Source organism: Solea solea, chromosome 16, assembly GCF_958295425.1.
Source record: "Solea solea chromosome 16, fSolSol10.1, whole genome shotgun sequence".
Lineage (NCBI taxonomy): Eukaryota > Metazoa > Chordata > Actinopteri > Pleuronectiformes > Soleidae > Solea > Solea solea.
In genome coordinates this window covers 13,747,886-13,773,927 of record NC_081149.1, presented here as the reverse complement: position 1 = coordinate 13,773,927, position 26,042 = coordinate 13,747,886, and the positions used below count along the sequence as shown (strand labels likewise).

Below are 26,042 nucleotides of genomic sequence, written 5' to 3'. Positions count from 1 at the left end.
AAGGTCATGGTGTTACGCGCTGCCCCTATTAACTATATCCATCTGCGGACATGCATGAATGTAGGCCACGCACGGAGACTGGACGGAGGCTTGATGCGTCGTCATGGCAGCCTTGCGCGCGCCAATATCCAGCACAGCATACTCTTACCTTCCAGTATTCGCCACGCTGCAAATGAATCACAAAGTCAACATACTGTACTAACATAATGTAATGGATTTATGCAGAGAAAATTAATGTGCTCATTAATTTTCTTGCCAGACCTTGATACCTCTCCTATGTACCATAAATGAATTTACCACCGGCAGCTGGTTGGCTAAACCTTCCAAAATGGACTGGAAACGGGACGAAAAGGTAACAAAATCCCAACAACCAGCACTTCTAAAGCTCACAACTCCACACTATTAACAAAAGCTAAAGCGTAAAACTCGAGCATTGTGATTTTATGGTTTCCACTCTTTGTACTAATACGAGCTAATAAGCCGCGGGGGTTATAGCTTGATATTACGCGGTTAGCTATGCGAATGGTCTGACTTTAACTGTTAGTCGACACAGTTCCCTCACAATGCTTTGAAAACACAAAAGTGTTGTACACTTACAATTTTACTGTCGGACAGATGTTTTTCATTTGCCTTCGAATGAAGATTCTACGTGAGCCATTAATTAGCTTAAAGAATCAATTAATGTAATGGTTTTACTCGTCGTTGGAGCATTTTGTGCAGCAACATGTCAAAATGATGTGTGCCCGCATGCATTATGTGTTTGCATGTTGATTTTTTTATTGATAAATCTGGACAGGTGCCAGCGAAGGGAACTGCTGGGTTTCTAAATGTAAAGTGCCTTGAGATAAAAACACCGGTTACGCTTGCACAGAACAAATAACATTTAATTTAATTGAAATGAATTGAGTCAGGCTGTACCTTGAAGATACTTGATCTAAATTGTAAAAGTAATTCACGTCGTCTCTCTGGTGGGATGCGTGTTTGTGGGTCCACATCAGCAGTCACAGTGAGACTTGGTAGGCTCCCCCCCTGTGGTAAAATATCACACAGCTGTAAAAGACCACAGTCTGCCAGAAAAGGGATACACCAAAATGGGAAAAGGGGAGGGGGGGGGGGACTGAGACTGAATTCAATTTGTGCCAAGAGTAATACTAAAACGTGTTTCCTCTTCCTACTCGGCCTGTCTTTTCACTTCTCACTCCCCTGCTGGCACTGGGCGTGCTGCAGTGTGAAGAGTGTGGTTCTCCCAACTCAGTAGCTGATCAGAACCAGGTGGACAGGCCTCCATGTGCTTTCCATTTGTGCAGGATGTAAATGGATTCAATTAAATCCAAATGCACAACCTGTCAGCCAGGGGGAAGTGGCAGACTTTCAAAGGCCATTAGATTATGGACAGGATTTGGAATAAAAACTTCAGTGGCCCAGGATTGTGCCATTAAATTGGTTGATGTGAAACTATTGAAGTGATTTGAGCTCGCACGCTGACTGTGCAATAATAACGCGGGTACCAAATCTGTCACCCCCCCCCCCCCCTCATATAAACATGAGCAACCTCCCTCTGTCATGCACATACACACAGATTTCTGTCGTGTATTCGCAGACATTGTGCAAGTCGTCGCACAAACTTGTCCTTATAACAAACAGCAGCCGTCACAACTTTAAAAGCAAATGTCTCCGTCAGTGGTGGCTGTTAAGAAGCCCAGCTATAAAAATGAAGCGAGTAGGCAGACTGTAACACATCTCCTTTGTTTTGAGTGGTTGTCCACTGTTCAGATTTCAGGTTTCCCTCACTGGTCTCTGTAAACATGTAGAAACGCCCAATTTGATGCACTTTTAAAGCAGATGTGTCACCTGCAGAGCGGTGGGAGGAGGGGCGATGGCGTTGAAAACAAAAGACTTGTCCCACAGATAGATAGAAGCGAGGCTTCAGCTGACCTCCTATGATTTTAATGTAGGGAGCCTTTACTTTACAGGCCTGATATAGAAGTGAATCAATGGGACATTTCTCAGCCATTATTATCAATCACCATTGCTTAAGACACCCTAATGAGCTCATTAGATACGATGAACAGCAGATTGATTGCAAAATGGGCCAAGTAAAAAAGTAAGATGTGGGAAAGTAGAGGGTGATGGAGGAGAAAGGAAATAGGTCTCATGGATCTCCAGAAAGAGGAATGGGAGTGTGAAATGAGTAAGAGACAGGCGATGCATCTTGGTCTCTGCATTTTTATGATTTCAAAGTTCTTTTCGGCGATTCTCTGCGAGTCCGTTTTGGCCAACCTATACACGAGGGAGGCCGCTCTCCAGCCGCTTTGATGACGTGTGGACACGAGGAGGAGGAGGAGGAAGTGGAGACAGACAGAGGAGACGAGGAGTAAAACAACAGAGGGAGAGAGCCGCAGAAAGTCAGTGAAATCACAGCGGCGACAACACAAAAGGAGGGGAGAGCGGTGTGTACGAGAGTGTAAACGATGTGATTTGAGGAGACATTTGTTCCCCTCGCACGAGCACGGTGGGCCATTCTGTCTGAAACGGGAGGGGGGGGGGGGGAGAACGTAAGAGAACCCTGCCGGTGCTGGATTTCGGCTGCTGTGGCACCACAATGGGACTGAGAAGTGAAAATGTGTAAGAGAAGGTCAGCCCTAAAGCTGCCGCAACCATCTCTCTCAACAGATGTGTTCACGACTCCAGCTGTTGCCAGATGTGGATACAACACCATCTGCATGAGTGTTTTTACTGTGTACGTGTGTGTGTGTGTGTGTTTTACTGTAAAAGGGGGCACTAAAAGCTGCCGCTTGCACGACTCCAATTGAATAGCATCACTATTTTTTGATCATTTAAGTTCGAACATCTACTGCTCAGATTTCTTTTAGTCAGGATTACAGCAGCTCCCAGTAGCTTCGAGCTGCAAGTTGGCTATTTTAAGCACACAAAAACACAGCTTAATGATTAATTTCACTACAGTGGATTGAGTACATAGAGTTTCTGCATTAAAAAGATCATAAAATCGTGCGTGGACAAACATACTTTGATCTTATATGTGGTCTGGTACATACGAGAGACTGCCTCCATTCATCAGTGGATCCACATTAATACACAGACAGCATTCATATAAGGTGAATTAAGGATCGCTGACAATACACCTTTCTGTTTTACTAAATGACTACAAATATGTCTCTTCTATGGGCTTAAATATTCTTTTTTTTCTTGAAACATCCAAGATTTAGGAAAATAATATGATGTTGGATAAAAAGCCAAAAGAGGGGAATATCCGTGTGTGATCCGAGATTGTAAAACCTAATGAGATATGAGTGTTACGAGACCCCAGGAGACGGCAGATTAAAATGTGCAAGTGCGATTTTCACCATTTAAGTGGTAACTCCGCCGCGGTGCCCTGCTCCACCAGGCAAAATGAATGGTCTGAATAGACTTTTAGCAACCTTCATAAAACCAGGACTAAAGCCACTTCACAAAAGGGAGAACAGAAACCAAGCCGATCAATTAATGCACCCCAACAATGAGCGGCAGAGACAGAGAGAGAAATGCTTTCAGACCTGGGTTCCAACATTCTGTGACATTGAAAGAAAGAGTCAGGGTCTACTCTCTGTATGTTCACGGCAGCCTTCTTTGTGTGTACGTGTGCGTTCGCATGCATCTGTGTGTGTGTGTGCACTGAGAATTCTACCATTGAAAGACTACATTCAGCCGAGCGCCGTTCTCTTTAAATGCCAATGAAAATAAAGGGAGGGAAATCGTAGGCACTGTGAAGCAACAGGGGAAAAAACCAACAGAGCGAGACGGAGAAAGCAAAACCTTCCAGCACCCAGAGAGACTTCATAAGGTTTTAGCAGCCCTCCACTCAACTATACGGTGGCCGTAAATCCTCCACTTAATGTCCTTTGGGCTCCGCTCTTTATGGGTAGTGACAATGACAATGAGTGACTTCTTTTAAAGAAAAAAAAAGAAAAAAAGAAATGTTAATCAACACAGCAAATTTCTACGAGGCAGCCTGGACAAACTCCAAAAAGTCGATATAACGCTCCGTTGCACTACACAAGACTTTCGGGGGGGATGTAAAATATTATGTTTCCACTGAAGTTTGGAAGGAGTAAATCCTTAAATAGAACACACACCGCCCCAATACATGATACCTTTACTGTTGGGAACATTTTGTGTTTCTTTTTATTCTTTTCTCTTTTGGGGGGGGGGGGGGGGGGGGGTGTTGTCTCTCGTCCCAAATGTGGTCCTAAAAATGACATTTATCGTGACAGTTTCATGAACAACATGACAACAGAAGTAGCAGGCCTCCGACGTGTAACAGCACTCGTGGTGGAGAATGATCTCTTTCAGAATGGTCAATTATTAATGCAGGAAGCTGATGGGAATATTTGAAAGTAGTTGGTCAAACTACACTACACAGTCCTGGACAGTCTCAACTCCAACGATGCATCCTATTAACCTATATATCCTTCTAAGCAAAGATATGTGCTCCAGTTAGCTGTCAGTTATCCAAACACGGTGTCTGGCCCTGAAACAAAATCAGCCCATTACCACATCTGAATTTCGCTAAAATGCAGCTTTGAGTATTTCATTGATCATCTATACAAAACAAAGTGTGAAAACAATTTGCCCCGTCTACCCGATTTACACATTTTCAAATCGACAATTGATATTTCTTGGCTCCACAAGCAGTTGCCGGGCAACCGGTGGAGAATCCTGCGTTTCTGAGTGTGTAAACTTATCCACTACATCGTGCCCTCAAAAAAGTCCACAATGACATGAGTTCACCTGCTGTGGACGGCATGTATGAAATGATGCAACAGTGCAGTGCAGTGCAGTGCAGTGCAGTGCAGGCGAGGATGGACACAGTCATCATTCACACAGTCATAAAATGTCAAATTGTGATTTTTTTTTTTCTTAATCTCTTCTGTGCAGATTATGAGAATAAGATTTACAATGTCCATCTGAAGTTTTAAAGCAGTTAGAAGTCTTGATGCTATTGGACAGAACCAGGCTGCTAATCTGTATTTTCTGTCCTGGTGGCGGACTAAGCTCAGCAGCTTGTAGCTGTTTATATTTAACATACAGCCATGAGAGTGGTACCCATCTTTCTCTCTCTCTCTCTCTCTGTGCCAGAGAAGGAATAAACTAGTATACTTTACTATCGCAGCAGTTTAGAATTCATAAAGTCGGGAGAATTGGCAGATTCCGGTTAAAACCGGAGCAGCAGGCACAGACAACATATCCTAACTTTTAATCTTTTGTGTGGGCCAAGCTCCAAAAACTCCACTCCACTTTGTAACGTGGGTTTAATGTGAACCGATCTGAAGTCTCCAGTATTAATGACATCATCAGAGCTTTTTTTTTTTTTATCAAGAACTCCGACAAGATCCCTCCAGACAGAGCCACGAGAGAGATTAGGACGAGGACATTATCAAGAACGGTAAAAGTGAAATCTCGTGTTTGCCTCGATTGGGAGAGACTTGTCTTTGTGTTTATTGTTTCGTGAGAATTCCTTCCTCTTTGCGGTTCGGCGGTTCCTCGTGTTTTTACAACGCTCACCCCCGTCACTCACTGTGGCATCGAGGTGTTTCAGCAGTCGGGTTCAGGCCCAAACGATACCCAGTCCAAGGATTACTCAGCGTTTTCTTTGGAGGGTCCGTTTGTTTTTCCTATTTTTGTACATACATCCGTGACTCCACGGACTGGGGCTCTGTGATGTTGTGATGTCAGCCGTTTCCCTCCAATGTTTCGAGTTGTTCACTAACAGTCTTGATGGCTCATCAAGTTGTCATGGGCTCCCAGCTTTTACAGCACTCCTTTCTTTATGCCCTGAGAGGGATTTTTTTTCCTTGGTGCAGAGTGGGCTGTAAAAAAAATAAGCCAATGAATAGACCAAAAGCTTTAAGGTGAACTCAAGGCCAGGTATGTTGCGCTGGTATTGGAGGAGGCCTGCCGTCCCTCTGAGTGCGATGCCACTTTGGACTTGGCCTGCCTCTTTGGTGAAACAGCAGGTGGGGAGAGCCTTTGAAAGTTTGCCGCCCGGTTTCAATACGTGAAAAAAACAAAGGGTTTTGTGACGCAAGAGAGAGAGATTGCCGTGTGGGAGAGCAAAGAAGAAGGAGGAAGGAGGAGAAAGTTTGGTCGCCATGGCCTTGGTTTCATGTTCAACAGAGGAGTGATCATCAAGAAGAGGAGGAGGAGGCAGACTGGGTGCTTGTGACTGAGTGACTACTCGCCCAACAGACATGATAGATGGCTTTAATAACCTCTGGCTGTTTTTTTTTTTTTTTTTTAGTGCCCTCCAGGATTTGTTGTTATTAAGATCTAGGTCTTATTATGATGACCACCTCTTCCACCATCTCCCACATCATGCTGGGCGTCAGTCCAGACAGTCAAAATAAATATAAAGTCAAAAGGCCGTAATTGTGCTGATGTGGCACTTGTTGATGGTGCCAGTGTGTCTCCGCCCTGACCTACGACCATGTGGCTTTCACGACAGTTAATCACTGCGAAAACAAAGAGAAAGAAACCGTCCCGGGTTGGATCGCCTGTTGAATCACTCGAAACCTTCGTCTCAGAGCCCCGTAGCCACAGATCTGGCATCACCACATTACGATCATGATGGTGGTGATGATGATGGCTTTATTAAGCATTTCTGTTATGAAAAGAAAAGAGAGGAGCTCACCGGGAATTCATGTAGGACTGCAGGACCCATAAAAGCTCGTACTCATCACTGCTGAAAGACAAAATGAGAACATTTTTATTGTGCTCTGGGTTTTTTTTTTGTGCGCGTGTGTGCAAATAACAAACACTCTCCTTTAGTGAGTCTAAGTAGCTTCAAGCTCTATCAGAGCATAGATTTGGTGAGGTGAGGGCCTATGTTTTATTAATTTGTAGATGAGCTCAGCTATTGATGGCATTGGCGACCCATGGGTTCAATTAGGATAATACAAGGAGATGGGCAGATTATGGGCAGCTATTTAAGTGAGAGTATATCTCTTCCTGACAGTTATAGTCCAAATGCAACAAATTGCACCTCTGTGGCTCCGCGCGGCGCCATATCGGTCCTCTGGTGGTGAAACATGCCAGTGTGGCAGGTCAGCCATGTGGAGACAACATCAGGCTGCGCGAGCCATGTAGCCCATCCTCTGTGCGCTAACAACACAGGACTGGGTGCGGCCTATTCCCAGTGAGTTAATAGGGGCCATTTAGAAAACAGCGGTATATGGAGTGCACGCTCTGCCCAGCCAACCCATAACAGTCCCACTTAGCGCAGCTCGCTCTAAACTATTGCTCTCCTGCTCCGCGGCACTCTGCGTTGAGAGTGGTGACAGCTGAACAGGGCTAAACTGAACCACGTACATATCGTGTTTTTACAAATGCAAGACGGGGTGTGGGAACATTCACAAGCAGCCATAAAAGGAGGAATGGCTGTGGTCTGTATGTGGGACAAGAAATGGCACACAGCCTTTCTCTCCTGTCTTTTGGACCCGAACATTTATTATGATTGATCGCGGCCTTGACTGTAACTTTCGCTGTGCAATGAAAACAGTCTACTGTACATTGTCTCTGGAGCACATTGTGTGAAATTGAATAGTGAGGCCATAAAGTGGAACTGGAGACACTGACCCAAGCATGTCAAGCCTGTCGGTTATCTTGCTTCTCCACTCAGTGCATTCAAAGCATTTAAAAACTGCGGCAAGCTCTACAGAGAGCGGCCGCACATGTTTGCTTCCCCCCCTCCGACTTAAGGAAATCACGACTGTTTCTCAGCTGCACTGGGACAGCATGTTTAGGCTACAGTCAGTGAGATAACACAGTCCTCCTCTCAACACTCTGACAGCAACACTTGGGGAAAGAGTGTGCACTAACAACAGCAGTGTTGACCTGACCAGAGAGGATATGGAGGAGATCCTCCTCAGTTTTAGTATTACTCAAGAGCAGGTCATTTCGGTCCGAGTGCCGTGCCGTAATAACCATACATTTACTATTTTGACAGCCTCTTCCCTCATCTCGAAATCACCTGGCTTCCAGCGCCCACCACCTGGTAAACTGTCAAACACAAACAACATTATTTAACTTCCTCACATGCATCGCACAATAAAATGTTTGATAAAGTCCGGTTGGAAAGCTTGCAATAGCATGGTTACACTATCAAAAAAAAAAGTGTAATCGATACTTCTCACGCCTCCAGGCAAAGTAGAAGCGGCTCATTCGGTACAACCTTTGTGACGCGGATTGCAACAAGAAACCGAAACAATTCATGGTAAATGCAGGAAACAACCCAAGATCAGCTGAATATCAATTCATCATTCTTAATTCCTGACCTGTGAAGTAGTTCATCATCCAGACACACTAACCCTTCCCTTTTCCTTGTTCGCTTGCCACAGCTTTCTCCATCCCGTGCTCCAGCCAAGCCGGGGCAATAGGGCACCACTAATGTGCTTGGTGGGTCATTAATTCTACGGATGGTCATTAGGGCAGCAGAGCAGGCGAGCTTTGCTGTTTGATATTGGGGCGAAATGGCGGCGGGGAGGCAAAGCAGATGTTTGTGTTGGCCGATACGGGATAACGGCGTAGTCGATGCCAGCCCAATCGCCATCTCATGCCAGGCAACAGCTGCCCAAACACAACTCAGCCAAACTCTGGCAAAGAGAAGCAAGGGTGACCAGGTCAGCGATTAAATGACATTTTCTTTTTTCTTTTTTAAATGTTCCAAAAGCAGTCACTTGAAGGACTGTGGTGTGACCAATATTCTTTTCTTTTTATCTCAATCTTGGCTGTGGGATTATTCAAGGAGGTGTTGATTGAAGCCGAAGGTGAAGTGGAACAAAAAAAAAAAAGAAGGAAAATAAACATACAGTAGTTTGTCTGCTTGTGTGTGTGTGTGTGTGTGTTGCTGAGGCTCACAGGGCATCTGCCTTTGAGGACAGATGAGAATCTTAGCAGAGAGGACACAAAGAAAAAGGAAACATAGACTAACCCAGTTTTTTGTGTTTTTTTTTTTTTGCTGGCCATGGTAAAAATACAGCAATGTATGCGCATACATAGACCCCAGAACAAGGACAGCTCATTTAACTCTCTCCTGCCTCTCCACTCAACTGATATGAGCCATTCATCACCGCCCACCTTCATATCTGCGCCGCTACATAGAAAGGACAATGTGTGTATGAATGAGTGTGTGTCTGTCTGTGTGCTCCAGTGTGTGAGAAAGAGGAAACAGATTTGGGGGAGGTGTGATGGGGGGTGGGGGGGTCTTGGAAGTGTCCCGAACATTCTGATCCTGTTGTAGAAACCCCCCAACATTTATGAGATTCACACCGTGAGAGATGTACTTTGTGTCACAGCAAGACTTAGAGTGTGCTGCCCTCTACTGCTCTTTTTTAGGAACATGAACTTTTTTAGTCATCTCTTTTCTTATCAACCAATTGAAACTTGCATTAAATGACAAATATATTAATGTTCCTACCGTATAACCACCATCAATTTTCTTGTAAACTGAAACAAAAGGTTGTGTTCACCAGAACATTATACACACCCGATGGTAATCTGTCGAGGTTTCCTTGAATTTGTGTTTTTGTATAAAGTCAAATTAAGATAATCACTGAGAACAGTTATTCATGCTGCCGCTATCTGCATCCCCACATTTATTTCACAGCACTTGGATATTTCAAATGTGATATTTGCTCCTACATCCAAATACCTGCTAAAGAGAGAGACATAGCTCAGGTGACGCTCAGATGAAAACTTCTCAATTACTGCTCACTAATTGCGCCTCCGTGTCGCCACAATGTATTTCTTTCAAGATAATGAGGCGCACACCTGAGAAAAGAGACACGCGGTCACAATACTGGATTGTTAATCCTGAATTATCATTGGTTCACTTGTCCTGACTAAGTAGAGGTGGAGCAAGGGTATCAAAGGAGGCAAGTAATGAGGACCTGCCATAGCTGGCCAGGTAACCGTGGTTACATATGGTGCATTAATGCATGTAATCTGTTATGGGGGTCTGTGAAGAGACAAAAGACAAGGATGTGTAGTGTGCTAATTATAGAAACCTTACACTGCTCCTCTCTTAGACACAGGTCATATCTCATTAATGATGGCCTCAATGCAGGGTCACGGCGAGGGGGGGGTCATTCATTACCGGCCATTTGCATTTGGAGGGAAAGAATTCTTATGTGCACATACTGTTCAAGGAATGCAGGCATAACCAGCTTCTCCTCAGCACGGCATCAAAACGAGCATCACATGTTTCGTCCTGACATTATGTTTCTCTACGATTTACACCACAATGGGATAGAATAAGAGTAACAGTAGCTTTGTTCAAAAACATTACGTTTTATTTTTTTATTTTTTTGAAATGAAGTGATATTTACAAGAAAAAAAAATAAAATAATGGCAGGTTAATGTCATGTGCATTTTACAAGATACAAAAATATTGTAAAAAATAAAAGCAACCACATCTTCTAATTCCTTTCTGACACAATATAGTCAAAACAAAAAAAAAAGCTGAGCTCACACTCCCTGGGATTAAAAAAAAGGTCCAGGGCCTATCCCACTTGAACTGAAGGAGATGTGCACAGCCATGTGGTCAGTGCTTGTACCTGGATGTTCAGTGCACATGGACATTCATGCAGCAACCATTGAATGGTGGTGCACAGGCAGAAAGGCTCGTCTGATTCTAGAACACCATTTTGAGTGGCTTCAGTGATATTGCAAACAAAGCCATGGGAATGTCGTTCCGTCACTAAAGGCTAAACTGAAAATGCCTCTGGACAAACGACATTTCCCCAACATGCTCAACCGCCACGTCAAAGAGAGAGGGAGAAGAAAGAATTAGAGTGAAACACAAAACTTGGGGGTTGCGGAGTTCATGAGTGTTCATTTTGTCATGTACCCCGAAAAACGAAACAATCACACTTTCTCAAGATCACACAACAAGAACACTCGTGATCGCAATATCGTTATAGTTTTGAAACAAATTTGTATCGACGCAATTATTCGATAAGATGCTCAAGATGAAGTATGCGTCGATTTACTCAGAATCTACAAACACAATGTTGTGTCAACGTCATATTGCTTTACGTCTATGGTCAGTGGGCTAATAAATGGATGACCAGCACAGGAGAACCATCACAGAAGAGAAATATTATACTCGGACTGTTAACTTTGGTTGCAGTTGTCATCAGTTTATAACAACTATGTTTAATTCTGAAATCAAAACAATGTATGCGTGAGCACAGAGCGGAGGGGAGAAGCTACACCAAGATGACACGAAGCAAAATGCAAACAGGACCCCGATGTCATTCTGTCATGACTTCTTTTCAAGTAGGCGTTGGCTTCTTTCCATCAGGTGTTTACAGCAACTACGTTCTCAAATTTGTACATTGACCACATTAGCTTCTTGTCCAGTAATCACGAGAAGCTCGGGTGGGCGATGTTGACTAACAAAGTGCACACTGGCTGAAATAATTTACTTTCGACATGCTATGAGAAAAATAATTAGGTAAAATGCTGGTGAGGGCTTGAAAGCAACACCTGGGGACTGTTAACTGCCAACGCTGCAAATCTGCACAATAATTATAGTTAAATACAGAATTTAAAAAAAAAGAAAAGAAAAAAGGTACCAAATTTTTAAACTCAAAATTAGGTCAAATTTTACACATAATTCAATTCAATTCTTTTGGCAGTGAAATTGTTTCATTTCTGATCCGAGCAAAAACCAAGTCACTGCATGGTTTGACTCTCCTGCTACGTCCAAGTGGAATCTACTGACAAGATATTTAAACGCTATTCACTAACAAAGTAAGGAGAGAAAAGAGCTTCCAAGGGCAAGTTAAGACCCATGGCATCTACAGCCGCCAGTAACAGAGGCCCCTTCTGAATATGAAAACAAACAAGCAGCCCAAGACAAGTGCAAATCCTCCCTGAGACTGGTCCATGTACAAACACAGACAGGTTCAGCAAAAAAAACAAAAACAACCCTACTAGGAGACTAAATCAATCACACTAACCTGCCGAAAATTGTGTTTGGTGCCATTTGTGCAGCTCCAGTAGCACTATTTTCATACAATATTTAAAACACAGGGGTTCATCGCCATCATCATCGTCATCAGTCAGTCACTAAAAAGGCTCTTGGAGCGACATGTAAACCAAACTTGTCAGAAATCCAGTGGATCACAAAATATGTTTGAATGGATCGCACAGTTATTATTGCTAACATGATTATCACTTTGATTTATTTGTATGGTGAACACCCTTCAGATACCTGACAAGGAGCTGCTCTCCAACCACAGATATGCAGAGCTGTGAGATTTCACAGTAACTGGAGATGGGTGGGGAAGAGCTAAGTGAAGTGATTCAGCATGTGGCGGTCCAACACACTTTGGTCTCTTGGACGTCCGGCTGACGGAGAGACGGCGAGTCATCATGTGTCTCTGACATGGTTTCGGCTCTGCAGGCTCTGGAAGTGGGCCTCCTTCAGGACCCGGTTGATCTGCAGGTAGGACACCAGGTTTGTGGAGCCGGGCAGTTCTGAAGAGTCGCCAGAGCTGTGGGGGCTACAGGAGCCCACAGCACACCGACTGCTACAGCTCCCAGCTGCATGTTCCGGGCTGCTGATGCTGCTGTTGCTCTCACTGTTGGACGACTAGAACACAGATGTCAACGTAAGCAGTGTGCTCACAAACCTTGGCCTTTGATTGAGACTATAAATACTGTTCCTTCACCATCAAAACATTCTATGATCACCTGGCATTACATTTGATATTTCACTTTGTGAAACTGGCCCCTGTGATAGGATGGCAACCCAGCCACCTTTTGCTCAATGTCAGCTGCTGCTGCTGCTAAAAGACTGTAGTGAATTCTGCCAAACATGTACAAAGACAAATCACATAGGTCGAACAAAAGATGTGCTCATGCACAGGATTGAAAGTAGGTCACCCATTTTTTTTCTGCTCTGCGTCACTGCTGTTGACAAAGATAAAGACCTAAAGCATAGGTCTTCAGGTACATTTGTTCTCGAATACAACACAAATTCTAATACATGGCCAATGTAGACAACTGATTATTATAAATTCTGTCAGCGATTCTAGATGGACGAATGAAAACACAGCTGCAACATCTCTTGTGAAGATGTGTTTTCCCTCCGTTTCAAAGCCAAACTCTGATGTGGTTGTTTTGAGTTTTAAAACCAAACACCTCTAATTCAGTTTGTAAACGTTGATCTTTATTATTAGGGTTCGAGCACAAAGTGTGTAGAACCCTATTGAAATTGCAATGTTTTTTTGGATATTGCAGTGGCAGATGATTTAGTAAGTAATCTGAACCTATAGAATAACATAGGGTATTGCAAAATATGGCGTGTAAGTGACAAAGGTTCAGCATGAACATCTTTTTTTGAACACAGAGACAGTGTTCCATGTTAAGAAGAATCCACCACATCACACAAACATCTTTCCAGGCACTTATACTGAGGCCATCTTTTGTCATTTGAAGATGACATACATTCCTAATTCTTCCAGATACGTGCTAAAACAAACAAAATCTGTGGCATATGTTCATCAGCACATGATTGCAAGACTCCCCAGGATTTAAAGGGTCTTTCATGGATCAGAGAAAGTGAAAAGGTGTTTTACGAGATCAAATAATACTACAGTACAGGTAAAATTGCCTAGTGTTACCTGTGATTATAACTTGACAGTTAAACCATCACATTTCTTCCCCCTAGTTGCTTATGTTTTTGGCTGAATCCATCTATGAGCACAATAACAATAGGTTCTGATGTAATTTTCTTGGGTGGTAGGTTATGATACAAGGAAAAGAAAAAGATTTTAGTGGTGATCCAGATTCAGGATTACATTTACAAACAAGTATTAACCTTGGTAGAAGTTTGCACTTTTTAAGTGCTTTCGAGTTTGAAATGATTCCGAAGAGCATCAATGGTTTTGTGATTCAGGCCAAGTGAACCTAAGCACATGTGTGAAAGCCACTCAAGTTGGTTTGTACCTCAGAGTCCCAGGCATCCCGGCCTGTCTCAGGAGAGAGAGGATGAGCTCTGCTTTGCCTTTTGGCTTGGGGCACCAGGTGGCCGCTCTCCTCATCACCACCGCCGCCACTGCGCTGTCGTTTCCTATATAAAACCAGATGAAATCCAATTTAGTTTAGTCATTTTGCCAAACACATACATACATACATGTTACATGTCCCTAGAAATTAGGGATGCATGATATTGTACTTTTTACTGATACTCATCATGCCAATCGGGATGATTATCGGGAGTGCTTGGGTCGATAACCGATGCCAGTATATGATATAAACACATGTTTTTACCTGTGTCCTACTGAAGAGCTTGTTTTTGTCTCTTCACTAGTGTAATTAACCTATTTTCTTACTCAACCTGCAGCAGGTGTAGCAATACATTTTCTTCATTGAGCAAAATCAATAAACGTAAAAAAAAAAAAAAAACAATAGTTGTAGAGGACACAGCATATAAGTCAAGGAAGTAGCAGTAGTTAGGCCTACTGTTGTAGTCATTGGTCATATCGTCAGATATCCAATACTCAATTTTAAAGCCGATATCTATCTATACTGATATCCTACTACTAGAAATGTTCTTATTTCATTGCACTCAGTGAAATACAGGTCAATGGTAGGTGACAGGGATCACAACCATATTTTAACACCCACCAGTAGATGTGAGGCACATGTTAGGTGTCAAACCAAAGTACTGGGCCTGGCCCGTTTCTTCAGAGTCAATAATACTATCATCAGATTGTGTGACCTTCAGAAAATGCAGTGCAGACAAATTAAATTATTTACCCTGTATAGATAGACCACAAAACAAAGACATCCCTACAAGTAAGACACAGTCAACGGACAAAGTGCATAAGCTGTGTGTGAATATAAGGGCATGAGCAGGCATTTAAAACATACACATGCAATCGTAAAAATGCACACAGTACATGACGCCTTTCCAAACTGATACGAAAAGAAAAAAAAGCAGTCATATCTTCTACTCACACTTGACGCATATCGTTAGTGACAACACACTAATCCCGATTATCGGTAAACACGTTGAACTGTCCTGAAATGGCTGCTGAGAGCGGCTCATGAAGGCCACAGTAGATACTCCACCACTTGCACCACAAAACACTAGACCGACCGGGTCGTGTTGCTTTATCCACGCCAGGCCTCACTCACCTGTTGTCAGTCAACATATGATGTCACGAAATCAGTCAGCTCTCCTTTTTTGTGTGTTTCTTAAGACTTGACTGAAGGACGTGGCGAGTTGACGTTGCCGACTCGAGAATCGTAGCTTGTACGATGTCCGTCGAAGGCCTAGCGCCTGAATTAACAAAACTAGCTCTTTCTAGCTAGATAATTACACCAGATAATGACGTGGCGTTATAAGTCATCCTACCAGACCAACACAACGACCGTACAACGGTATAGGGCCACCGCTACACGATTTAATTGTTAAACCGACCGGTTAGTTAGATAACAAGTCAGGCTAAAGCCCTTTATCATCAGGTACAAGCTAATGCTAACGTCAACGCGAGCTAGCCTTCTAAGCCGGTGCTCTTCATATGTTGGTCGAGTCCAACATTAAGTAATGACGTTCGTTTCTCTAAAGCGACGATTAAAAAAACCGTTTTACAACAGCCCGAGAAAAAAAAATCCCTATCAGCTAAACTGAGCCACTGATGTTAGCCCCAAGATACAACCTCGGTTGTGTTTACATGGAACTGCGGCTGCGCAAGAACCAGCGATGGTGCTTTTAAGGCGAGTCAGAAAAAAATGATGCCTCTTCTGTTTGGTGGATTGGAACAGGCTGTAAGTAGGCGGTACCAGGATATGTAGTTTCGCTGGGCTATCAGAAATAATGGCAATTACAGTGACTAATGTAATTAACATCTTTACTTGTCATTTTAGGTTAAAGTCTTGTAACCTGTCATATATGCAATATCAAGTTTCGGCGCTTACGTGCAGCACATTAAGGCAACACAACACATACTAAAACACAATGGAACACTAGTGGATATTGGTGGTATTGCAAGTGGGCCAAGTCCTTCCATTTACTAAACATGAAATATTAAACAAAAAAACGTGTTATACAATCTGACATCTCACATTGTTATTCACATATTAAAATTAGAACATGGGCCTCAGAAGATTTGCAAAAGTTAAGGGGACTCAATCCTCTGATGTTTTGGAAAACTGTGTTAGAAGATGTCATAATATGGTGTTTACTAGGTCAAAGAATATAATGCTATAATAAAGTGATGCTAACTGGACACCTATAAGATGCCACTATATATACAGTTCTTAACAAATGTATTAGACCACCTGTCATAACAACGACAAAACATAAATGTTTAAGAAATCTTTCAAAAACTTGTTTAAAACGAAACATTTAGAAAACTATATATACATTTATGTACGCACGCATGTGTATACATGTATGTGAAGATGTCAACCCTCGAGATTATATGTATATAATTTGTGTATATATATATATATATATATACATATACATATATATATATATATATGTATGTATATATATATATATATATATATATATATATATATATTACAAGTAGTAGAAAATCTGGAGGGTTTACATCTTCGCAACCCGGAAGTTACAGCAGGAGCGCAGCCAGTCCAGTCAGCCAAATACTGAGGGGAAGAGAGAGAGAGAGAGAGAGAAAAAAAAAAACACGCCTCCGCCAAAGACTCCAGCAGCGGAGCTGAGGTGAGATTATCAGGGATCTGAGCTGCTGCACTGCTCCTGACGGACGACACGCAGGGGAATCATCGCAATGGGCAGCACCGACTCCAAACTGAACTTCAGGAAAGCGGTGATTCAGCTGACAACCAAAACGCAGGTACATGCGCCTCCGCGCACCGGAATAAACGGTTGCCCAGAATAAACGGTTCGGTTGTTTATACGGAGGGAGAGAGAGAGAGAATGACGGAGACGATGAACCCACCGTGGAACACGCAGCATCACCGAGGAGATGATATGACGCTTGTCATGAGGCAGTAAAATGTCGGACCGTCCATACAACCAGTCTTATTTATTTTATTTATTTTACATAATCTCTATACGATATAAAACATTACCTTGCATTTTAATCCATCCTATTGAATTGTATGTTTTTTTTGCGTCATAAACAGTTGCAATAGATGCGATAATTGCCGCGATGACTATTGAAGCTTCATTCATTGTTTATTTCTGACAATAACATTAAAAACGATGGCGTAGCCGAATCCGTGGTGGTGACGTACACGGGTCTGGAAATAACCTCGTTTCGCAGCAGAGGAGGCAGGTGGACTGTGCTGAGATCAGTGTGCCAGATAACAGAGATTGTGTTTACATTGCAATTATGAAGGCAATTGGTGAGCCGTGTAATACAACACTGAACAACCACACGATTGAAAGGGCAACAGGATGTTTTAATGCACTGTATTGAGATGCAGTGACCAGTGTTCTCCTCCATCAGACCTTCTCTTTTTCTGTCCATTCTTTGTAAACCCTAGACAATGTCTGTGTGTGAAACTCCCTGTAGACCAGGGTTCCTCAATCCTGGTCCTGGAGACCGACTGCCCTGCATGATTTAGATGTTTCCCTGCTCCAACACCACCTGATTTAAATGGTCAGCTCACCAGCAAGCACTGCAGAAGCCTGATAACGTGTCACTGGGACCAAGATTGAGAAACCCTGCTGTAGATTAGTGGTTCCTGAAATCACAGATTGGAGTAAGTCACATATGCAAGTCACAAGCCATTCTTGCAATAATCAAGCAAGTTACCAATCAAGTCGTATGCATATAGAAGATGAAGATGATTTCCAAGATATACTACATTTAAATATGTTAAAAAAGAGTTTGATCTGTAACAGACATACTATATTACTCATACAACAAAAGGACTGCATCATGCTCCCATACAACTAAGTTGTTTATTTAAAAAACTAAACAAAAAACTATACAATTAACACCAATAAAATGAAAATGATTTAAATCAAATAAATACTTGCTTTAAATCAAGTATGAATTTAGAAGATGATTTCCAAGATATTCCACATTTAAATATGTCCAAGAAATGGTTCCATATAACTGATTTGTTCATAAAAAAAGATACAATAAATATAAATAAAACTACAGAGCCTAAAAGTAGCTACTGACATTTTAAATATTAGGCTAAAAAAAAAAGAACCTTTTGCTTTTGAGCCAGCAAGACGTTAACTAGCGTTAGGCCGCAAAAGCAGATGCCCAATGTCTCCAGCAGGTCGCCATGACCACATCTAAGTCCCTGAATGCACCTTGTTGATTGGCTGATTGGATATTTGTGTTAGCAAGCAGTCAAAAAAAGTGTACCTAATAAAGGGGCCAGTGAGTGTATATTAAGATATACTTCATTCTCTACAGCCAGTGGAAGCCACAGATGACGCCTTCTGGGACCAGTTCTGGGCCGACACCACCACCACAGTCCAGGATGTGTTTGCACTGGTGCCAGCTGCAGAGATAAGAGCTGTCCGGGAGGAGTCCCCTTCAAATTTAGCAACCCTCTGCTATAAGGTAGTATCCACAGTCGAGCTGTACCTAAAATAAATATTGCTATTATTTTGGAACAATGCAGGATTTTGTTTGTTTTAGTCCAGCTCTGGTGTCTGTCGTTAAGTCACTGCCTTAAATGTGGGAACATGTGAGTCAACTCCCCTTCCTTTCCCCTCGCTTCCTGTCTCTGGCTCCCATTTGAAATTGCCGTTCAAGAACAAAAACAGACATACTGGGCGCATGTAGCCTAATTAAGTAAAGAGGAGAAGAGAGGGGATAAGAGTCCTTGAATGTGAGCTGATTTAAATGTGTTTGTTAATCTATTTTGAAGGCGGGCTGCAGCGCGCTGTTGATTAAATGTAAACAATGATTCATTTTCAACGGCAAATCTGTGATAAAGGCTTCAAAACAAGAGCGTGGCATGTCTGCATCTCACAGACAAAATATTTTAATGAAGTATTAATGAGGTACTTACTGACCCAAACAAAATGCATTCTTGACAGATCAGATGTCGTATCTTTGCAAAAAGAAAATAATTAGTGGGAAAGTAAATTGTTTATTTTTTTTCTTTGCCCAATTATACGCCTGATGCCCTGTCTGTTGCAACCCTCCCTATTTACACTTCTGTACCCTGAGTGACTGGATGTATTAGGCAATTTAGGATGAAGTGTCTTGTCCATGGACACATTGACATGTAGACCAGAGTATTTTGCTACATGTACAGACTGTGAAGCCCACTGAGGCAAACTGAGGGATTTGTGAATTTTGGCAAAATAATAAAATTGATCCAGTGTCTCATTTGATTTTAAAAAACAAACAAACTTGTGATCATGTGTTATCATACTGTGCATGCCGATAATGATCTGATAATGAGCACTGTTGTTGGCGAAGCAAATTATATAACAAAAAAAAAACAATAGCAAGCTTTATTTATGTGATGTAAAATAATCTTAAAGGGATTCCAAATCCATCATTCTGATTTTGTACCTCACTCCTGTTGTCTACGTCTTCAGGCTGTGGAGAAGCTGGTGCAGGGGGCAGAGTCAGGCTGCCCCACAGAGAGGGAGAAGCAGGCAATCCTGAACTGCACTCGCATCCTGACCCGCATCCTTCCATACATCTTTGAGGACCAGGACTGGAGAGGATTCTTCTGGTCAACGGTGCCTGGTGCTGGGCGGGCTGGGGTAAGTGGAGGACATTAACATAAGCTTAAAAAATTGGCTTTTAGGCGTAAAAATACCCCATATAATTGTCTTTTAGAGAGCAATTCTGTCATTTTGTTTGTTATGGAGATGTAATCGTCCAGTTTGAAAAATAAAATGTTCTCCTCTGGCTTTTAAAATGCCAACTCACGTCTGTGGCAATGAATGCACCAAGGTCACAAAACGATTATATTAATGAGAATGACAAATGGTTTCCTCGTTCCAGCTGTAAAAAGACTAGATGTCTATTTTTCCTTTTTCCTATTGAGCAGGAAATATTATGCTGCGAGGTAATTTCAGCTGCGCTGTGTTATTTCTTCCTAACCGTAAGCACTTTTTTAATGAATGGCGAGAGATAAATTGGAGACGAATGTTCAGCATCTGGATTTCGTCTCATAAATGTGTCCTTCTTTTTCCAGACAGACGAGCTGGACGATGATGACGGAGCTCGACCACTGGCCGAGTCGCTGCTCCTGGCTATCGCTGACCTGCTCTTCTGCCCTGACTTCACTGTGCAGAGTCATAAGAGAGGCCCTGTGAGTGTTAACACACGACAATATCTACTGTCATTACCCAGTCACTTCCTTGAAACGCTGCCTTTCACACGTCACACCAATAGGGAGACACAGGAATGCAAACATTTGACATTTGGTTCTCTCGTCCTAAGTATAAAGGGAGACATAGTTTTCAAAGCACTGTTTCCCTCTTCCTGGTCAAAAGTTGCCCAACTAACCTGTCACTCAAGTTTCCCTGAAGAAAGGACGCAGACATAGATCATGGTGGATGACACTCTGTCATTGTTACTAGGCAGAATTCCTCATTCCGCTTGACAAACTTGTTCCAAAACCCTACACATTCTACCAGTCTCCATTTAACAACATTATATCCCTTTAAATTCAAGGAATTATGGAGGAAAACTGCATAATAATTTCGATTGTTCCTCTACACATGGTGTTAGAAATGTTAATGTAATAAATATAAGCATTACAGTGTTTGTTTTTTTTTCTTTTGCTCCATCTAGGACTCGGTAGAGAACATGCAGTCCATAGACAGCTGTGAATACATCTGGGAGGCAGGGGTAGGCTTTGCACAGTCCCCCCCACTCAATTACATCCATGACCTGAACAGGTGAGTCAGCAGGCTGTTTCTACCTGTGCTTGGTAACATAGGAAACACATGAGCCGTGTTTCCAGCACGATACAGTACGGTTTGACACAGTACAGCCCTCGGTCAGGCTTGCATTTTGACTGAGAGTGGATACGCGGACACCGAGAGATACGTGGCGTGGCGTTTTACCGGTGAGCCAACAGCGACAATGACCGTCATGGGTCTAGTTCCACTTCCAGTACCATACTGTGCCATTACTCTGGTACGCCAAGGGAAGTGTTGTGAAAAATGGAACGGTTGGGGCCGCTTATTTTAGTACTATTCCTAATTGAAACGCAAAAAAATATGTGCTTTTCTGAACTGAACCGTTCCACTCAGTGGAAACATGCCAATAAAGTCTTTAGCCTCTAACCAGCTCTATGTATCCTTGCTTCTGTTCAGTCCAGACTGTGCAAAGTACAGGTCTGAAGGCTACTAATCTGTCCTGACTGTGTCATTTAGAGGTGATTTGAAAACGTGCTTCTGAGCCACATGAAAGCAGTATGTCCTCAAGGCCTCAGCTGATATCCGAATCAACATCTATATGTTGATGTACAGTACTTGGCAATATGATATTACCATTGATAGCCATATGATTTATTTTTTCACCAGCACAGAAACACCACACACGACACTCGTACAAGCATGTTGATATCAGACACATCTGTACAGTCAGTCTTACTTTACTACTTAATAAAAGTAGTACGTACACTGTCCCCCCAGACCAAAATGAGATGCATCCAGGATGCATTTAATGCCCAGTGTGAATCCATGGATCTGAACACGGCTCTCCTCTCTCATCCCCTTCAGAACAGAGTTGCTGAGATTGTTACTTACTTGCTTTTCTGAGGCCATGTACCTGCCTCCTTCATCAGACAACAGTGTCCTCAACCCATGGGTGACTTTCTTCTGCTCCACAGAGAACAGGTAAGTTTATTTCTGTCCTATTTAATAATGACAGGACATCCCCGTCAAAATATCTTTTCAAAAAGTTGTGTGCAAGCTAGAAACTCAGCACATAATATACTAACAATGTCTTCATGTCTTTGTCCCCTAGACATGCTCTGCCCCTGTTCACCTCTCTGCTGAATGTGGTGTGTGCCTATGACCCCGTGGGCTACGGCATCCCATACAACCACTTGCTTTTCTCTGACTATCGGGAGCAGCTGGTGGAGCAAGCCGCACAGATCCTCATTGTGACGCTCGAGCATGACGGTGGGGTTCTCCACCATCACCACCACCACCACCACCATCCCGCTTCACCATCCAGCATGGAGGAACAAGAGGTACGGCACCAAGACCACACAAACAACACCAATCCAAGACACGTGTCCGAAATCTTTCAAATAATTCTCTGTGTCTTTGTGCAGTCGCCAGGACCGGAAAACCTGTTTGTCAATTATTTGTCAAGGATTCACAGAGAGGAGGTACTCACATCATCACCTCAATAAAAGATGTAAAGATTTTCTCTATGAAGATTACCAGCTCAAAAGCTTCTCTCATCTCATTGCAGGACTTTGACTTTGTACTGAAGGGCCTAGCTCGCCTGCTGACCAACCCTTTGACCCAGACGTACCTGCCTAACTCCACAAAGAAGATCCAGTTCCACCAAGAGCTGCTGGTTCTCTTCTGGAAGCTCTGTGACTTCAACAAGGTTGGAAATGACTAAAGTGAAGGTTTCTTTCTCGTCAAATGTACACTGGCCTGTTTGAGAGTAACAGTGAGTCAGGCATGTCGGGGTGTTGGGAGAGGAGGTTATCACAAGTATCACAGAATAGTCGCAGGTGTAATTGCTTTGCGTGCAGACACAGCAATGCCAGAATACAGTGGTTGAGTCTATGACTGAGCTCAAGTCTGTAGGCAAACTCTGAAAGTCCAGTTTGTTTTTCCATTACAGAAATTCCTGTTCTTTGTGCTGAAGAGCAGTGATGTGCTGGATATTCTGGTTCCAATACTCTTCTACCTGAATGATGCCAGGGCTGACCAGTGTAAGCCTCATCACAGTCTCATTCAGTAACAAACGTCTGCATTGCGCGTTAAACTGATGTGTTTTGCTTGGACACAGCCCGCGTTGGACTCATGCACATTGGCGTGTTTATTCTGCTGCTGCTGAGCGGGGAGAGAAATTTTGGTGTGCGCTTGAATAAGCCCTACTCCGTCCACGTACCTATGGACATCCCCGTGTTCACTGGGACTCATGCCGACCTGCTCATAGTGGTTAGTCACTGTGTCCATTACAAGTGTTGTTGCTCTCTGTTGTGGCTTCAGTCCCATGCTCACAGCTGTCACTCGGCTTGATTTGTAGGTGTTCCACAAGATCATCACCACAGGCCACCAGCGTCTCCAGCCTCTGTTTGACTGTCTTCTCACTATTGTTGTAAATGGTGAGTTGCTTTGGCGCCATCTGTTGGACATTGCGAAGAATGTTTCCACGAATACAAAAACATTTGACATGCCAGAAAAAGTAGTTGCCACTTACACATCTTTCATCCGCTTTCTCCTGCAGTTTCTCCCTACTTGAAGAGCTTGTCAATGGTTGCAGCCAATAAACTGCTCCACTTGCTGGAGGCCTTCTCCACCAGCTGGTTCCTGTTCTCTGCAGCCCAGAATCATCACCTTGTTTTCTTCCTTCTTGAGGCTTTCAACAACATCATCCAGTACCAGTTTGATGGTGAGAGAAAGCTGAGCCCTTCTTTAAACCTCCATGTTTAAGTATTAGCAGTTTTGCATCTTTTGCACATGCAGCTGCTCACCGACAATCTGCTCATCCCTCCAGGAAACTGCAACCTGGTGTACGCTATCATACGCAAACGTAACGTGTTCCACCAGCTGGCCAACCTGCCATCTGATCCCGCTTCCATTCACAAGGCTTTGCAGAGGAAGAGGAAGTCACCAGATGTCATTTCTCGCACAAGCTCCCAGGAGACCGTATCCATGGAGGGTTCTCATCCTGCTGTGCCTGCCGAGCCTGGCACACTGAAGGCCAGTCTGGTCGCTATACCGGGTACTGACTCTGCTATTTTCATTTCATTTTGCAAAAAATAAGGATCATCTATTGACTAATTGTGCGTGATTCATGTTTCGCTGCAGGCATTGATAAACTTACTGAAAAGTCACAGGTGTCAGAAGATGGCACCATGGTGTCTGTCCCAAAGACAGCTTTCCCACACACTGTCCTCCCAGACCAAAATGCAGTCAGTGGAACCAGTGACACGGAGTCAAACTCTGGCCGGGACAATGAAGTAAGTGTGTTTGTTTGTGAGTTTGTTTTTAAGTCTGCACATTTGTAAATCTATTTCTTCACATTATCAGGATGTTTTCTACACTGAAGCAGAAATGGAGAGGAGACGTTTATCAAGTGCATCTTCTACATCCCTTTGGGCTCCCGCACCTGACTGGGTAAGAAGAATCTTTTCCCTCATTTTTATTTTATTCTATGTCGTATGTTGTCTGAGAAATGCATGCATATTTACCTGTTTTGACCTAGGTGCACTCCTGGAAGTGTAAACTACCTCTGCAGACCATCATGCGTCTTCTTCAAGTGTTAGTTCCCCAGGTAGAAAAGATCTGCATCGACAAGTACGTGAACACAGCTTGGATGCAATGTCGCGGCCACATATTTGGTTGAGATCCTTTTGGAATATTTCCTGACGTTTTTTAAAATATACTTGCATTTTTTTCCGTGCAGGGGTCTGACAGATGAATCAGAGATCCTGAAGTTTCTTCAGCACGGTACATTAGTGGGCCTGCTGCCAGTTCCTCACCCCATCCTCATCAGAAAGTATCAGGCCAACGCAGGCACTGCCATGTGGTTTCGCACTTACATGTGGGGTGTCGTCTATCTGCGGTGAGTCAGACATAAAAGCTGTGCATCATCTTTCCACACTGAACAAAAGTAATGTTCCATTTTCTCTTCTAGCAACGTGGACCCTCCTATCTGGTATGACACTGATGTTCGCCTTTTTGAGATTCAGAGGATGTAGGCAGACTTAAAAACCTGCGTGTGCCCGTTCAGCACCAGGTCTCCTCTTCCTTTCATCACCTGCTGGTTTCCAAGTAAACCTCACTGTGTTCAACTAGCCACTGTAACGTTTTTCTGCATAACGCTTGCTCACTTGGGTAGAAGAGTTGTTCAGATGAGCGGAGACGAGGCTCAGTGTAAGGACAGCTGACTGAATTCATTTTGCTCATAAAAATAAAATACATTTCTTCAGACCTCAAGACCACAGAATGTCTGTCAAATCACCGAGATGATTGAGGCATTTGCTGAAAGACAAGGCTCTTTCTTCATAGTCCTGACAAAGGAAATATCATTTTAACTTTTTAGAGTCAAAACTATAGACAATGTTGTGCTTTCCAACAGAGGCTTGTAACATACGCATCTTGGACAGCAGAATATTGGTATTAAATGTTGTACTTGCCATGCTTTAAAGTGAACATGCACTCTTTAAAAAAAAAAAATTAAAGTATTGTTATGGTTTTAGTTTACGTGAAATTGTAACTGGATTTTGGAGACAATACAAATGTTTTTATGTATATGACAAAGGTTTATGTTTAGAACTGGCTGAATATGCTCAATGTTGAAAACTGTAATTTCCTGAAAATATATATTGATAAGCATCTGAGACGTTTTGTATCATTTGTCACATCTGTGATGTAATGGAAAATCCCACTCTCTGTGGAAGTCCCAAGCAGTAGAAATGCTTCAGAATCACCATTTAACACTGTTGGTGAGAGCACACATGCATAATTGAACAGCTACTGTGAGCCATTTACTTCACCCACAGGTCGTAGCATAGCCATGCTAACATGTATAAAATGTGCTTTTAAACCTTGACCACTAGTATTTCAGTCATGTCCCTCCCTAGGCTTTACACCATGAAAATGGAAAAAAAAACAAAAAAAAACAACTTATTTTCACATAAATATGTGCAGCAATATACAACCTTCAAATTGTACAGGGTGTAACATGGATTTTAGCTTTTAATTTTGGCATTATAAAAGTTAATTTCAACCTAGATATCAAAACAGATCACAGAGCAAATCTTGAGGAACGTTCAGACACAGAATTGTGATAAATACTTGGATGTAACATTTCACAAGCTATTGCAGGAATTACAATAGA

General features: G+C 42.8%; 2 protein-coding genes across 4 annotated transcripts; one reads left to right on the top strand and one right to left on the bottom strand.

Moving 5' to 3' along the window:
• Nucleotides 1–10,338: 10,338 nt before the first annotated feature.
• LOC131476005 (uncharacterized) lies at nt 10,339–15,769 on the bottom strand. 2 transcript variants are annotated; one of them, XM_058654433.1, is made up of 3 exons: nt 15,208–15,769; nt 14,014–14,137; nt 10,339–12,655 (listed from the first exon to the last, which is right to left on the bottom strand). In XM_058654433.1, the coding sequence occupies exons 1-3, from the start codon at nt 15,222–15,224 to the stop codon at nt 12,434–12,436; spliced, it is 363 nt and encodes a 120-aa protein (XP_058510416.1). In that variant the 5' UTR covers nt 15,225–15,769; the 3' UTR covers nt 10,339–12,433. The 2 variants fall into 2 exon arrangements, with proteins under 2 accessions (XP_058510416.1, XP_058510417.1); XM_058654434.1 differs by lacking the exon at nt 15,208–15,769 and adding an exon at nt 15,028–15,163.
• A 926-nt stretch (nt 15,770–16,695) lies between these two features.
• hid1a (HID1 domain containing a) lies at nt 16,696–25,541 on the top strand. 2 transcript variants are annotated; one of them, XM_058653708.1, is made up of 19 exons: nt 16,698–16,895; nt 18,441–18,590; nt 19,583–19,753; nt 20,191–20,307; nt 20,793–20,899; nt 21,728–21,844; nt 21,975–22,203; nt 22,288–22,344; nt 22,431–22,571; nt 22,815–22,905; nt 22,983–23,134; nt 23,223–23,301; nt 23,424–23,588; nt 23,694–23,921; nt 24,008–24,159; nt 24,230–24,316; nt 24,405–24,496; nt 24,606–24,764; nt 24,837–25,539. In XM_058653708.1, the coding sequence occupies exons 1-19, from the start codon at nt 16,830–16,832 to the stop codon at nt 24,898–24,900; spliced, it is 2,424 nt and encodes an 807-aa protein (XP_058509691.1). In that variant the 5' UTR covers nt 16,698–16,829; the 3' UTR covers nt 24,901–25,539. The 2 variants fall into 2 exon arrangements, with proteins under 2 accessions (XP_058509690.1, XP_058509691.1); XM_058653707.1 differs by having other exon boundaries at nt 16,696–16,895; nt 21,975–22,344; nt 24,837–25,541.
• The last annotated feature ends 501 nt before the right edge of the window (nt 25,542–26,042 follow it).

What these genes read in the sequence shown, in the direction of transcription:
- hid1a (XM_058653707.1), top strand. Translation starts at nt 16,830, where the DNA reads ATGGGCAGCACCGACTCCAAACTGAACTTCAGGAAAGCGGTGATTCAG. An exon ending in TAGCAACCCTCTGCTATAAG is followed by an intron (nt 18,591 to 19,582) that starts GTAGTATCCACA and finishes CTACGTCTTCAG; the next exon opens with GCTGTGGAGAAGCTGGTGCA. An exon ending in AGCTCTGTGACTTCAACAAG is followed by an intron (nt 22,572 to 22,814) that starts GTTGGAAATGAC and finishes TTTCCATTACAG; the next exon opens with AAATTCCTGTTCTTTGTGCT.
- LOC131476005 (XM_058654433.1), bottom strand. An exon ending in GGGATGCCTGGGACTCTGAG is followed by an intron (nt 12,656 to 14,013) that starts GTACAAACCAAC and finishes TCTGTGTTCTAG; the next exon opens with TCGTCCAACAGTGAGAGCAA.